This window comes from Peromyscus eremicus, chromosome 2 (assembly GCF_949786415.1).
Source record: "Peromyscus eremicus chromosome 2, PerEre_H2_v1, whole genome shotgun sequence".
NCBI classification, from domain to species: Eukaryota; Metazoa; Chordata; class Mammalia; order Rodentia; family Cricetidae; genus Peromyscus; species Peromyscus eremicus.
Window position 1 is genome coordinate 75,980,285 of NC_081417.1, and position 13,028 is coordinate 75,993,312.

Sequence of the window (13,028 nt, forward strand, 5' to 3'; positions counted from 1 at the left end):
CATGTTTCTTTACTACATTGGCCCATGAGAACTGACCACTGTAATTACCTGTTAAAATCAATTGTAAACTCTAATGATTACTTTCTGAATAACTGGACGAATACGTGGATAACTGATTAAAATACTTGACAAATGTTTTGCGCTTCTGATATGCTCCTTTTTACTACTTCCTGACACAGCTTTGATCTATTGTTTTGACACGACACAAACTACATCCAGGCCTCTTGCTGTGTGTCTCCTCCTCCTCCTCCTCCTCTTCCTCCTCCTCCTCCTCCTCCTCCTCCTCAGCCTTGTCCACGTCCATACACACAATGTGTAACATCACTGTCAATTTTACAGACTGAATACAGGGATGAACCATCATACCTGACATTCAGCTGTCCTTGCTCCTCCTCCACCTCCGAAGGGGCCACAGTCAATCGGTGAAGGACAGACTGCAGGCTGCAGTGGCTGTGGCTTACGGCCAGGAAAACGTCTTCTTCAATCCAGGTGAGAAGGCTCAGTTGCAGTGGGTTCACCTCCTCATCTCCAGTGTTCTCAAACTGAATTCTGTTTCAAATATTCAAGAATATCCACGATAAGAATAAAGCTTTAACTCACTGAACTTTAAAACCTTTCCTTATAAAGGAAAAATACAGCCAACTCCTTATTCCTTAAAGAAACAGACCCTGAGCTACAGCTCTGAATAAACCATCTGTACTAACTGCCACTCTTAATTCCCTAAGACTCGAGGAACCATGGAAGAGGAGCCTGAAGAAAGGAGCTGGAGTGCTGTCTTCTGGACACGACGTGGTTGTTGCAATCATGGATTCAAGCAGCAGTAGGGCTGCCTGTCATACCTGCAGCACAGAGGAGATGGGCGATCCCTAGGCCCCACCCTCCTATGGAGACAGTGGCAACGACAGTAGCTGGAGCAGTAGAGTTGCTCTTCTTTGAGGATGTAGCACCAGGTAGGAAGCCCATGGTCCAGGGAATGCCTCTGTACTCATGCACACATGGGCATCACTAGCTGGACTTAGTTGTTATACAAAAGAAGACATAAAGGTAGGAGGATTACATTTGGGGAGGGAATGGCAAGGCATGAGTTGGAGGGAAACCTCCATTTGCTAGATAAGACCATATTTCATTGGATACATGCACGAAAGCCTCAAGAATAAAGAAAAAAGCCCTATGCTAAAACCAAATACCAGAGCCCTCCAAAATAATGTTTGTCTGACTTAAGAATGTAGGATTTATTTTAAGTACACTTCCTCATATCCTTAGATCTCTATATTTGAGGAGTATCATTTTGAAATTGGCTATGTAAGAAAATTCCCCACCCTTCTGCCTAAGCTACTGAATCAGAGGGCCATCCCAAGTCAACAATGACCAGCATATAAACCGTATACTGGCAGGTATCTGCCTCAGAAGACAGGGCCCTTCCCGAAGCACCTCACATCCAAACAACTAATAAACTGGCACAGCTTCCTTGCTTCTAACACTTTCCTGATCTGGGCATTGTTTTGTCACTTCTCAAAGGAGAATTCCCGTCCCTGGGTCCAGTAGAAGTCAGCAGTAGCTACTTAAGAAGCTGGCCTGTAGTACGATCTGCCTGTTCAGTCAGCCCCCCTCAACACTGTCTCCACTGTACACAGCTAGCCCAGAGTCCTTGCCACACAGGCCTTCCTGGCTCTGGTTCTCACTAGCTTCCTCCCAATTCTTTCCCAATCCAAATCAGTTCTTCCCTAAGGATCAAAATGAAGACTCACGTCTCCTATTTTCTCTGAATGACTGACTGACTTTCCTCTTGATTTTTGTTTTTATGTGGGGGAGTGGGTTTTGAGACAGGGTTTCTCTATGTAGTTTTGGTGCCTGTCCTGGAACTCACTCTGTACTCCAGAGTGGCCTTGAACTCACAGAGATCCGCCTGGCTCTGCCTCCCTGAGTGCTGGGATTAAAGGCGTGCACCACCACCACCCAGCCCTTCCTCTTGATTTTTAATATATTCTAACCCAGGCTGTGTAAATGATGGGTCATAGCATCACATGGGGTCACATTACTGCACATGAGGACTGCAAAGACAAACAAACAAATAAATAAATAAATGGTAAAATTATATGTATGACAAGGAACTGAAGCTGTACTCTTCTATGTGTCTATCTGTCCTGTGTGTTCACGTACAGGTTAGAGGACAACTTCAGGTGTCATCCTCAAGAATACCATTTGCCTCCTTTAAAACAGGGTTTCTCACTAGCTGTGAGCTCACCAATTAGGACAGACCACTTGGCCAGCGAGCCCAAGGATTCCCATCTTCCCACCTCCCCAGAACTAGGATTACACGTACACACCACCAAGCCTGGCATTTTTATGTAGTTTCTGGGGATCAAACTCAGGTCCTCAAGCTTGCCAGACAAACACTTTGCTGGCTGAGCTATCTCCCCAGTCCCAAGGAATTGTTTGAAAATAAGTTTATGATTATCAGTAAATGTTTGATTTGTACACTACTTTATCTACCTATATATCCATGGTCACATAAAACCTACTTAGTAAAAAAAGGGTCATGAACTGAAGAAGTTAAGGAGCCCTGTTCTAAACTGCCTCACTCTTAATCTGAATTATATCTCTGTCTAGTGATTTCAAATAATATGTTAAAATTTGGATCTGGAGCTGGGCAGTGGTGGCACATGCCTTTGATCCCAGCACTTGGGAGGCAGAGGCAGGAAGATGTCTGTGAATTCAAGACAGCCTGGTCTACAGAGTGAGATCCAGAACAGCCAGAGATGTTACACAGAGAAACCCTGTCTCCAAAAATAAAAACAAACGAAAATGGATCTGGACTACTCCCCAGAAGGCCCCTGTGTTAGGCTTGGACTCTAACCTCTGTAACACTGAAAGAACAGAATGATAAGGAGATGAGGCTAGAAGTTTTAGATCACTAAAAGAATGCCCTCACCTCAGAGAGGTGTGACTCTAGTTCTCTACCCACAGCTGCCTTGAGGTGAGTGGGTCTCTTCCATCACATGCTACAATCATGAAGCCTGTGCCAAAGCCATGAGGCCGACAGGCTGTTAAAACCCCAAACCCTGGGAGTCAGACTAAAGCTTTCCTTCTTAAGCGGCTAGATGTCTAGCATTTACTGTGGGAACTGGAGAGCTGCCTAACAGAGTGAACAATGACGGAACACGAGCCCTTTAAAAGCTTATCAGCATTCCATACACAGGCAGCAAAGCATACACTTCCTTGAAAACTGGGTATGTATTAAATATACGACTCATACCTAAAATCCCTTCCTAGTTTCTCTCACTTGTACTTGCTTCTGTTAATTCTGTACTGGGTGTCCCTGATAATTAAGAACAGGAACACTCTGAACTGAACAGAATCAAGCCCTGGCTTCTGCAGTCAGCAGGTCCACGATCCTGGGTAAACTCTGTTCTCTTATTTGTTGGTGCTCTGTAGCCAGATGTGGCTTCCATGCCCTTCTGCAAATGCCTCCAGTGGGCCCGAGGTAGTAAATTACACCCACTCATTTGTACTGCTGTTTCAAAGGGAAAGTGTGCTCTGATTTCAACCTGAGAGTCTAAAATGATAACACCCAGAAAGAAATCCTGTAATCTGGACTAAGACCAGGATAGAAGCTGAACTGGGTCATCCACATACTAGCGCCTTGTATATGGCCATTTTTGTGAGGGAATGTAACTGTGCCTTGGTGTCTGTTCCTCCGTCTTCCTGTGGGAGTCTCCCTAGAGAACAAAGCAGTTGTGGGAAGAAGAGTTTCTTTGCCACCGTAATATATGGCACACAGTAAAACTAAGTGACTGGCTTCCCTCACCAAGCTCAGCTGGTGTACCTACTTCACCTTCCCCAGGATACAGGCTGGATGAATTCAGGACAGAATGCTACCTAATTCCACTCCCAGAGATGCAAAATATTTAGGAACCTACGTGTATCTCTTTTCCAGATGAGGTGTTCTAAGGGGAACTTTAAATCCATTTCCACCCACGGCTCCCAGTTTCACAGTGGGATCCATGTTTGGCTGATCACCTAGAAAACAAAAATGCAAACATCATTGCATGCTATTTCTCTGAAGACCAAGAATGTAGGGTCTTATGACTAGTGGGTTCTAGAAGACAAATGAAGCAATCTAAGAAATAATGACATTTCAACCTCCTTCTCGAATCGCCACATACCTTTCAGGCTCAATCAAAACCTGCTTTCCATCAATACCATTTCAGCCACAGTTCTCACCAGTAAAGACAACTCTTTAGCAGGGCCAGGGGAGGGGCTACCTTTAATTTTGCCAAATACAAATAGACTAGATATTATAAATAGACTAGATAGTGTAACTGTAATTCTTGCTTGATAATTGTTTTGTTATCTGTAATTTTACTATGTGAAAGTTAAAATCTTCCTTTTTAAAAAAAAAGAAAAGGGGAAGTGCTGTGGATATTGCTCTGTATAAATAAAATGCTGATTGGCCAGTAGCCAGGCAGGAAGTATAGGCAGGACAAGGAGAGAGGAGAATTCTGGAAAGTGGAAGGCTGAGGCTGAGAGATGCTGCCAGCCGCCGCCATGAAAAGTGAGATGTAAGGTACCAGTAAGCCACGAGCCACATGGCAACTTACAGACTAATAGATATAGGTTAATTTAAGATATAAGAACTAGATAACAAGAAGCCTGCCACAGCCATACAGTTTGTAAGCAATATAAGTCTCTGTGTGTTTACTTGGTTGGGTCTAAGCGGCAGGACTGGAGGGTAAGAGAGATTTGTCCTGACCGTGGGCCAGGCAGGACTGGAGAAAACTCCAGCTACACTTCTGTTCTGGAGCAGGGACTGCACTGAGCTCCTTGGTCAGGGTGTTTCCACTTACCACACTTGTAGACAGAAATCTGGTTACTGGCATCGAGGACAGCAAGGTCATTGCTCTTTCCGAGGTGAGCACAGAACACAACTTGGTTCACTGGATGTGGGATCTGCAGCCGGTAGGTACACATGGGAGGTGGGATCACAGTCTGCTGGAAGACTGTTACCAACACCCTGTCTGCACAATGAAAAGGAGGATTAGCCATGTGGATGTTCAGTGTGTAAAAGCAGACAGGAAGCCTCACTGAAAACCTAAATAACTGTGTTAGGCAGCATGCAGTAGCTCTTCACAATAACTTCTGGTGTTTTCTCATTAAACTTAGAAACTAAACTTAGAAACAGTATGGGTACATAGAGCTCTGTCTGCACCTGGCTAGTGTGGCCTGCAGACCTACACTGCCCTTGAAAAATTAAGGTGCCAGGGATCAGGGCAAAACAACCAAGAGCTCAACGTTCCAGCTTTAAACCTGGGTCTGTAAGGAAGAGAGACTAAACTAGAGTAATCTACACCTCCAAAAGCTTAAGGGCCACAATTGGGAGGCTGAGGCAGCAGGGAGGGATGCCATGGGTTCAAGGAGCCTGCTCGACACAGGGAATACCAGGGATATATACCAAGACTCCATCTAAAAAAGACCCCTCCAATAAAAAAGTACTTTTCTATGTATAAATTGGTAATAAGGCATGACTAAGTTCTCTGTACAGAACATGATTATAGAAACCAGTATTAAAAGTACTACCCAGAACATTTAGTGGCAAGTGTGTCTATCTGCTATCAACAAACTGTCTGTGGCTATTTCATTCTACAATCCAGCTCTCCACCACTGATGCCTACATGTAATTAAAAACACCAATTTTCCTCACAGGAGATAAATGTCTAGGATTTGACTGAGAATCCTAGAGAAAGAGGTAGTTTACAGTGCTTAAAATAAAAAACAAAGCCAAACATAGTGGAATGCACAGCCAATACAAGGCTAACAGACCCCACTGTCCCACCCACATGGCTTCACTCTTCTCTGCAAAAGGAGAAAATCGTCAGTCTTCAACTTCAAAAGCCAGACAAGTCAATGTATAAGGCTATAAATAAATATGGTTCAACAGGGAAGTGGGGTTGGTGGAACTTGGGTTTTCAGGAGAGTACATATTCTATTTAATGACACTCCTGGTCATCAGACATCAAACAAACCAAACAACCAAAAGGACGATTTCCCCACTGTTCTGGTTAAACCAGCACATCTGCAGGCCCTGGGTTGGGACCCACATGTTCATAGGCACATTTCACAGAAGCTTACTTCCATCAATAACAGCCACATTTGCCAAGTCACTGGTGCTATTTCCGGAGCTCCGTTCAGTGGTCCAGTGCCAGTCACAGCATAGATAACGCCAGCCCTGACAGAGAATATGCAGCCGGCACGGCATCACCGGGTCCCACAGCAGAGACACAATCTGGTTCTTCCCACTGGTGCTGAAGGGCAGGCTTTGCTTGAGATACCAGTGATAGTTCCCCATGGTCCAAAGCTGGACTGTGTGGAGAAAAGGAAAGGAAGGCCATCAGAGACCAGGGAACCAAGAGGGGACAGGGGTAGCTTTGTATTTTTCCAAGAATTCTTCCTGTTTGGTCTCTCCAAAATAATTATATAATAATCAATGTCAAAAGATAGCTAAGACAATATTTCAGGACATTTTCCCCATGCAAAGTTGAGCAAGATAACCAGACTAAACATACAGTATGCATCACACTGTAGGGATATTGTCTGCGAAATGTGAAGTCCCTAGTTATCATCAAGTACAAGCATTGCAAAGTATCCTCACACAGAATAAGACAGCTACAATGCCCTGGGGATGCAGTCCAGTGAGACTAGGGCCTAACCTTTGGTCTGCTGTAGACAAAGTCCTTATGCTGCACACGGTTGTGCCAAGGTACTCTAGGCAGGTTCTGGACCAGCATCACTGTGGGTTTAAAATGCCTGTTTTCTCACAGTGCTTTGTATGCAGTTATGTCCCAGGCTATCTAGTATCAACCAATATTCAGCTGCCTGAAGATTAATATGCACTCAATCATCCCAGTATGTATTAAAATAACCAATTAAGTCCCAAGCTGGCCTTTGTCAATAGAAAACACATATAAATTAAGATTTTAATTACATGAAAGAATTTATTTGAACTTTGCCACTAATTCTTAACTTAGTGATCACAGAAAATGATGTTTAGCTCTCTAATCACACCATTACAGTGTGTCTACGAAGCCATGGGCTAGCAGGCTGAACCACAGGTTTATGTAACGGAGGGCAGATACTGGGAGGACTCCTGTACTCTTGTTAGCCTGTGTCTGTCAGTGTCCTCGCTTTACATCTGGGAATCACTGGTCTTTGAGTGGCTGCATAGTCAAACAACTTGGAAGTCTGGGTCTGTTTGGTTTTGAAATTGTTATAAGTCCCTGATTAAATCCTGAACATCACCAAAAATAAATAGTTAATGTCAATATATATTCTCTCTCCCAAAACAATGAGTCCAATTCTGAGCCGAAGGCTTAGCCAGGGTTAAGAACTCCTAAAATGAATGAATAAATGAACAAACTACTCAATTACATTTCAGATTAAAAGTCCTGCTGATTAAGGAGTTTGAAAGAAACTCAGAAAATAAACAAGCTAAAAGATTTATGAACACGTTCACTTCACTGTTGTTGATCATGAGATATAAATGTCTAATAGCAAAGAGTTAATTAACTGACACAGAAGAAAATGACACAGTAATCTAAAATGATATAGATGTGCACATGGAATGGAACCTTGCTTGTGATACAGTGTCAAAGCAAGTCATAAAACAGCATGTATCGGTAGGGAGGGGTACGGAGGGAAGAAAAAGAAGGGAGAAACAGTGTAATTAAAATACAATTTCAAAATAAAACAAACAGAAAAAGTCAGCATGTATCAGCCAGGCATGGTGGCATACACCTTTAATCCCAGCAGAAGCAGACAGGCAGATTTCTGTGAATTAGAGTGCTGTGGGATGGTCTGTATGTCAAATGCTCTGATTGGTCAATAAATAAAACACTGATTGGCCAGTGGCCAGGCAGGAAGTATAGGTAGGACTAACAGAGAGGAGAATTGAGAGAACAGGAAGGCGGAAGGAGACACTGCCAGCCGCCGCCATGACAAACAGCATGTGAAGATGCCGGTAAGCCACGAGCCATGTGGCAAGGTATAGATTTATAGAAATGGATTAATTTAAGATATAAGAACAGTTAGCAAGAAGCCTGGTATGGCCATACAGTTTGTAAGCAATATAAGTCTCTGTGTTTACTTGGTTGGGTCTGAGCAGCTCTGGGACTGGCGGGTGACAAAGATTTGTCCTGACTGTGGGCCAGGCAGGAAAACTCTAACTACATTAGAGACCAGCCAGGTCCACATAATAAGATGTGCTTAAAGACAAAAAAAAAAAAAAAAGGAAGGAAGGAAGGAAGGAAGGAAGGCACCATTTACTTTAAACAGGGTTGGGGCTTGGCTCAGTGACAGAGGGCTTGCCTAGGCAGTCTAAGCCCTGGGATTAAGTTACCCAGCACTGGGGGGGGGGGGGGGGGGGGGAGTAAAAAGACAACAGACTTAATCCTAAGTCTATACTTAAATATATAGACCCAAATATCTTAAAAGCTACAAAAAAGTCTGTCTCATGTGCAACCTAATCCATTCACTCCTATAGCATTTCATTTTCTGCCCTGATGACTATGGTTATAGTCTGTCTTTGCTCTGCTAACATGTAGTGCCCTGGTCAAGCAATAATCTAGATGTTGCTCTGAGAGACTTTAAATAAAGGGACTACCCCCATGATGTATGAAGCCTTAAAAACAAACCAGGATTCCCAGGAGAGAAGGAATTCTGTCCCAATACTGCAACACAAAATCTTGCCTGAACTTACAGCCTGCCACAGAAATTCAAACCTCTCCTCCCCTACACACACGAGCCAGTTCCTTAGAACAGAGCCAGCCACACCCCTCTTCTGTCTATAACCTACTGGTTCTGCTTCTCTAGAGAACTCTGAATAATTCATGACTGAACCCCTCTCCATCAGCATCTACCCACTTCAGGCTACACTGAGTTCACCAAAGGCTGAAGGAGGAAGGAGGAAGAAAACTCCACAATCTTCTACTTTGATAGAACACATGAACATGAACCAAAGCTCAACAGCTGTCATACCATAGCTTTTCAGAGTAGAACTGTCCTCCCTTGGAAGGTCTTCCAGCCACACAGCAAGCACAGAGGAATCTGCATTCCATAGCAAGTCATTTACCTGGTAAGGACAAAAGACACCCCTGACTTTCAGTTATTTGTCTACATCAAACTCTTTACAATAGCTGAATTCCTTGCACACATAAGCCCATCACTCTACAATACTAGAGCTGGACCTCCAGCTCTGTTACTAACCTAGAGTTGTTAAACCAATTTGTGAAACTGCTTTTATAAAAAAGACTTAAAATATGCATTATGCTTAAAGATTCAAATACAAATGTAACAAAAAGCAATGTAACATCAAGAAATTTGACAATTAGACATAGTAATATCTTATACTATATTAAATCCATTATTATATTAGTTATACATATTCTATTAATACTTAATACTAATTATGGTATAATATAGAAAAAAAAATGTAGTTCCAAAAAGAAAATCTCTCTTAAAAATTTACACAAGAAATATTATCCTACATAATTTTTTAAAAGTTTACATAATTAAAGATTTCATGTATCTCCACCCAAGACTTTAATGGTACATAGCTGCTTAATGTTTAAATATCAATCACTGGGAAACTTAGTCATCAAAATAAATAGTAAGCACTAGTGTTTCTACTTCCTTTCTGTGGTTTTTCTTAGAGAAGAAATGCATTTCTGTTCTAAAGTCAAAAGCCATTGTTTTCTACGCCGTAGCCTCAATTCATAATCTTTACCAAATACAAACGTCTGCAGCTGAGAAGAGTGCTCTCAACTGGATGACGTAGAGTTCAGACACCTACTTTTACTTCATCTTTGAGGAAAGGAAGTGTAAACTGTCCATGAAGAAGTCCATTTTTCTCAAAAAACACAACATCTTGCTGGTTGGGCTTGTCTTGAGAAGATGCAATCAAACTGCCTGAGGGTCTAAAGCAAAGTCAAAGGTAAAGCTGTCAAAAGTTCATCCAGCAGACTAAGCACAGGGGAGATTGACACAAAAGGTTCTTAGTTTTTCTCAGCAGGACAAAAAAAAACAACTAAAACCCCCCTTTTCCAGTAAGGTAGGTAGGTGGTAGGCAGGTGGGTGCGCAGGTGGGTAGGTGTGGTCTGGGGTGTGTGTGTGTGTGTGATTCCAAGGAAGTTTTAAGCTCACCATTTGTGTACTGGCAAGCAGTTCACGCCAGCATGTAAGAGGAAAAAGCTAACTGGTCCCAAGGCACCATGTGCACACAGTCTTTCTGATTCAAACTGCAATTGAGTGATTTTTTTTTTTAAAAAAGTAAATTTTCTACACCATTTCAGGCATAATCTCCTAAGTAAGCCTTTTCTTTTTCAGTCAAATGACTTCCTGCTCAGGTAGAGACAGTAGCATTTCTCTCTTGAAATCATCTTAGTCCACTTGCCTCATTCCCACTTCTCTTCAGTGTTTTAACTCAAATGCTTAAGTAACACCCAGTCCCACTCTGCTCCTGGTGGGAACAAGATGTCTGCAGCCTAGGAGGCCGACTGGATTTGCATGAGGTGCTGCTGCAACAGGGGCACTCGTTCCACTCTACTGCATGCAGCCAAAATGGCAGCAGGCGAGTTGTGATCTGCACCAAGGAAGCTAGGGAAGGTGGACACTCAAGCTTAGCCTGCAGCTTTCTCAGCCAGTAGACCACCTGCTGTGGGAATGGGTCCAGAGGAAAGCAGCATTTTACCCGGGTCTCACAAAAGCCCCCCAGTCCCAGGGAGCCTCACACACCAGGACTAGACACATCTAGCTGAATTCAGGAGGAAGGGATGAGAAAGGAGGAAGAGCCTTGGGCTCCTTCTCACACTCACTTCCAAGCCAGGGAAGGCCCCAGTCCCGGCACAGGCTCACTGGTTGACTGCAAAGCAAACTCTCGGTTCCACACTCTGATCTTCCGCGACCCTGCAAGGGAGGTGAGTAAACAAACACACGCTCAAACATAATGCCCATGTACACCTTCCTACACGTTCCAATCTGTACGCAGTGGTGCAGCCAGACCAGACAGCCTCAGAACACTCTTCTAATCCCTGAGCCGTTACCAGTGAAGGCAGCATCTCTTTCCCTGCTCTGTGTAATTAATACTCTACTCAAAGCAAAAAAAGACAACTTTTCTAAATTTTAATTAGGTAAAATTTTAAGTGTAATTTAGTTCCATACCTGTTTGTGGGCAAACAACACTCACAGCAAAAAACTGCCCATCCCCACGCCAGCTAATTCGTGGTCTGTGGTCATCCCAGGGCAGGGCAGACTCATGCTGAAGAGAGAAACACCAGTATTACTGGGGAACCAATGCTCCCAAGTCAAACAACCCTTGGTCACCAAACAGTCATCTTTTACATGATGCTGAAGCTATCTAGAAAATGGCTTCAGAGACTCTCTAGGAACCCTTCTAGAAGGGCTCTTAGTCCTAGAAATCAAGAATAACTTAAAGACAAAATAAACACAGCCTTCCTTCTTTGGGCATGAGACGTGCTACAAAGACAGGCATTAACTACAGTCAGCAAAGGAAGCGGTTAGGAAACTATGGCAAGGAATTAGTGTTCTGTTGACATGGTTTTATTTCATGTGTAAACTTCCTGACAGGACAGAGTAAGGACACGGGGTAGAGAAGAACCCGCCGCAGGACACGGATAAAGCAACCCTGCCCTCTGCGGTACGGGCTGGAGAGAGGCCCCCACTGCCATTTGCATCCCTATCCAAAGCCATGAAGCAGCCAATGCTCTGGGTGAGAGAACGGTGAACACCAGGGCATACCTCACATCCCAGTGGTTGCTCCATTTCAAAATGCTGCTAGCTCTGCCCGGCCACAGACTAGATCTGGCTAGACTATTCCAAATCTTACTACAATGCTGTCCTTTGGTAAGGCAACACAAACTTCCTCTAGTGTAAGGCTGTTGTGTAACAGTTTCCTCCAAGACAAAGCATTCCTTATTGCAGGAAGCTCCTTCAGCAGAAAATGTTAAAACTCAAAATAGCTTCAGGTAGTCCCTGAAACTGACTAGATTCACTAGGCCCCTCCCTCCCAGCAATAAAAGCTGAAAGTCTCTCTCAGACAAGCCAAGCTACAAAGACGACTCTGAGACCAGACCAGCTTGCTGGGAAAAGGAGAAGCAGCTAAACTGCCTGGAGAAGGTCCAGACTAGTCACTTGGAGTGGACACTCCCCCAGCTGTTGAGCCACCTGCAGGCTACCCAGCATGCTCCAGGTTTCCCAGCTTTTGTGAATGGTTAGGGTGGACCTTGGTAATGCATCTGTCTTTGAGTCATTTCTGCTCCTGTAAATAACCCCTTACCCCTAGTCCTGTATGTAAACCAATACAATTCATTGGTTCAGGGCTGGAGACATGGCTCAGTGGTTAAGAGCACTGGCTGCTCTTCCAGAGGACCCAGGTTCAATTACCAACACCCACATGACAGCTCACAACTGTTTGTAAATGTAGCTCTAAGTGATCTGACACCCTCACATAAACATACATGCAGGCAAAATCACCAATGCACATAAAATAAACATTAAAAAACAATTTTAAAATTCACTGGTTCCCCCAGTTGGACTTTGGTGGTATCCATACTTCAGTCTGTTGTGGGATCTTTATCTAGGGTGAGTAGACATGTGTTGTGCCTCCCTAAGAAGTGTTGTCATACAACAGGTTGAGGACTGGAATGTATAACAAAGACTGCACCTGTATATAATCAAAGAAGGGGCTGAAGAAATGGCTTGGGAGATTAGTGGGTAGCTGTTCCAGCTTTAACCTGGAAGTGCTACCCCTAGTGAGGCTTCTGGTAACTACCATGCCTACCTATGATGAGCCCCTGAGCGGGGACCGAGATGGGAGCCCTTAAGACCCAAGATCCGGATGTGACAGCTCTCTTGGTTCCTGGTTATCCTGGATGCTGGATGGCAGACTGAGCAGAGTTCTCCAGAGAACCCAGCTGGACTGCACCTCACCTCTCCTGGATCTTGTAACCAACCCCTTT

General features: G+C 43.8%; 1 protein-coding gene across 3 annotated transcripts in view; it reads right to left on the reverse strand.

The window, feature by feature from the left end:
• The window catches only part of Elp1 (elongator acetyltransferase complex subunit 1), a 63,597-nt gene that overhangs the window by 36,044 nt on the left and 14,525 nt on the right, over positions 1 to 13,028 (reverse strand). For all 3 annotated transcript variants that reach the window (XM_059254374.1, XM_059254375.1, XM_059254373.1), the window contains exons 7-14: positions 11,212 to 11,308; positions 10,866 to 10,956; positions 9,845 to 9,968; positions 9,031 to 9,124; positions 6,130 to 6,360; positions 4,848 to 5,018; positions 3,921 to 4,020; positions 367 to 549 (exon numbers count right to left, since the gene is read on the reverse strand). In XM_059254374.1, coding sequence (XP_059110357.1) covers positions 367 to 549; positions 3,921 to 4,020; positions 4,848 to 5,018; positions 6,130 to 6,360; positions 9,031 to 9,124; positions 9,845 to 9,968; positions 10,866 to 10,956; positions 11,212 to 11,308 — 1,091 coding nt within the window. The remainder of the gene's footprint in view (positions 1 to 366; positions 550 to 3,920; positions 4,021 to 4,847; positions 5,019 to 6,129; positions 6,361 to 9,030; positions 9,125 to 9,844; positions 9,969 to 10,865; positions 10,957 to 11,211; positions 11,309 to 13,028) is intronic.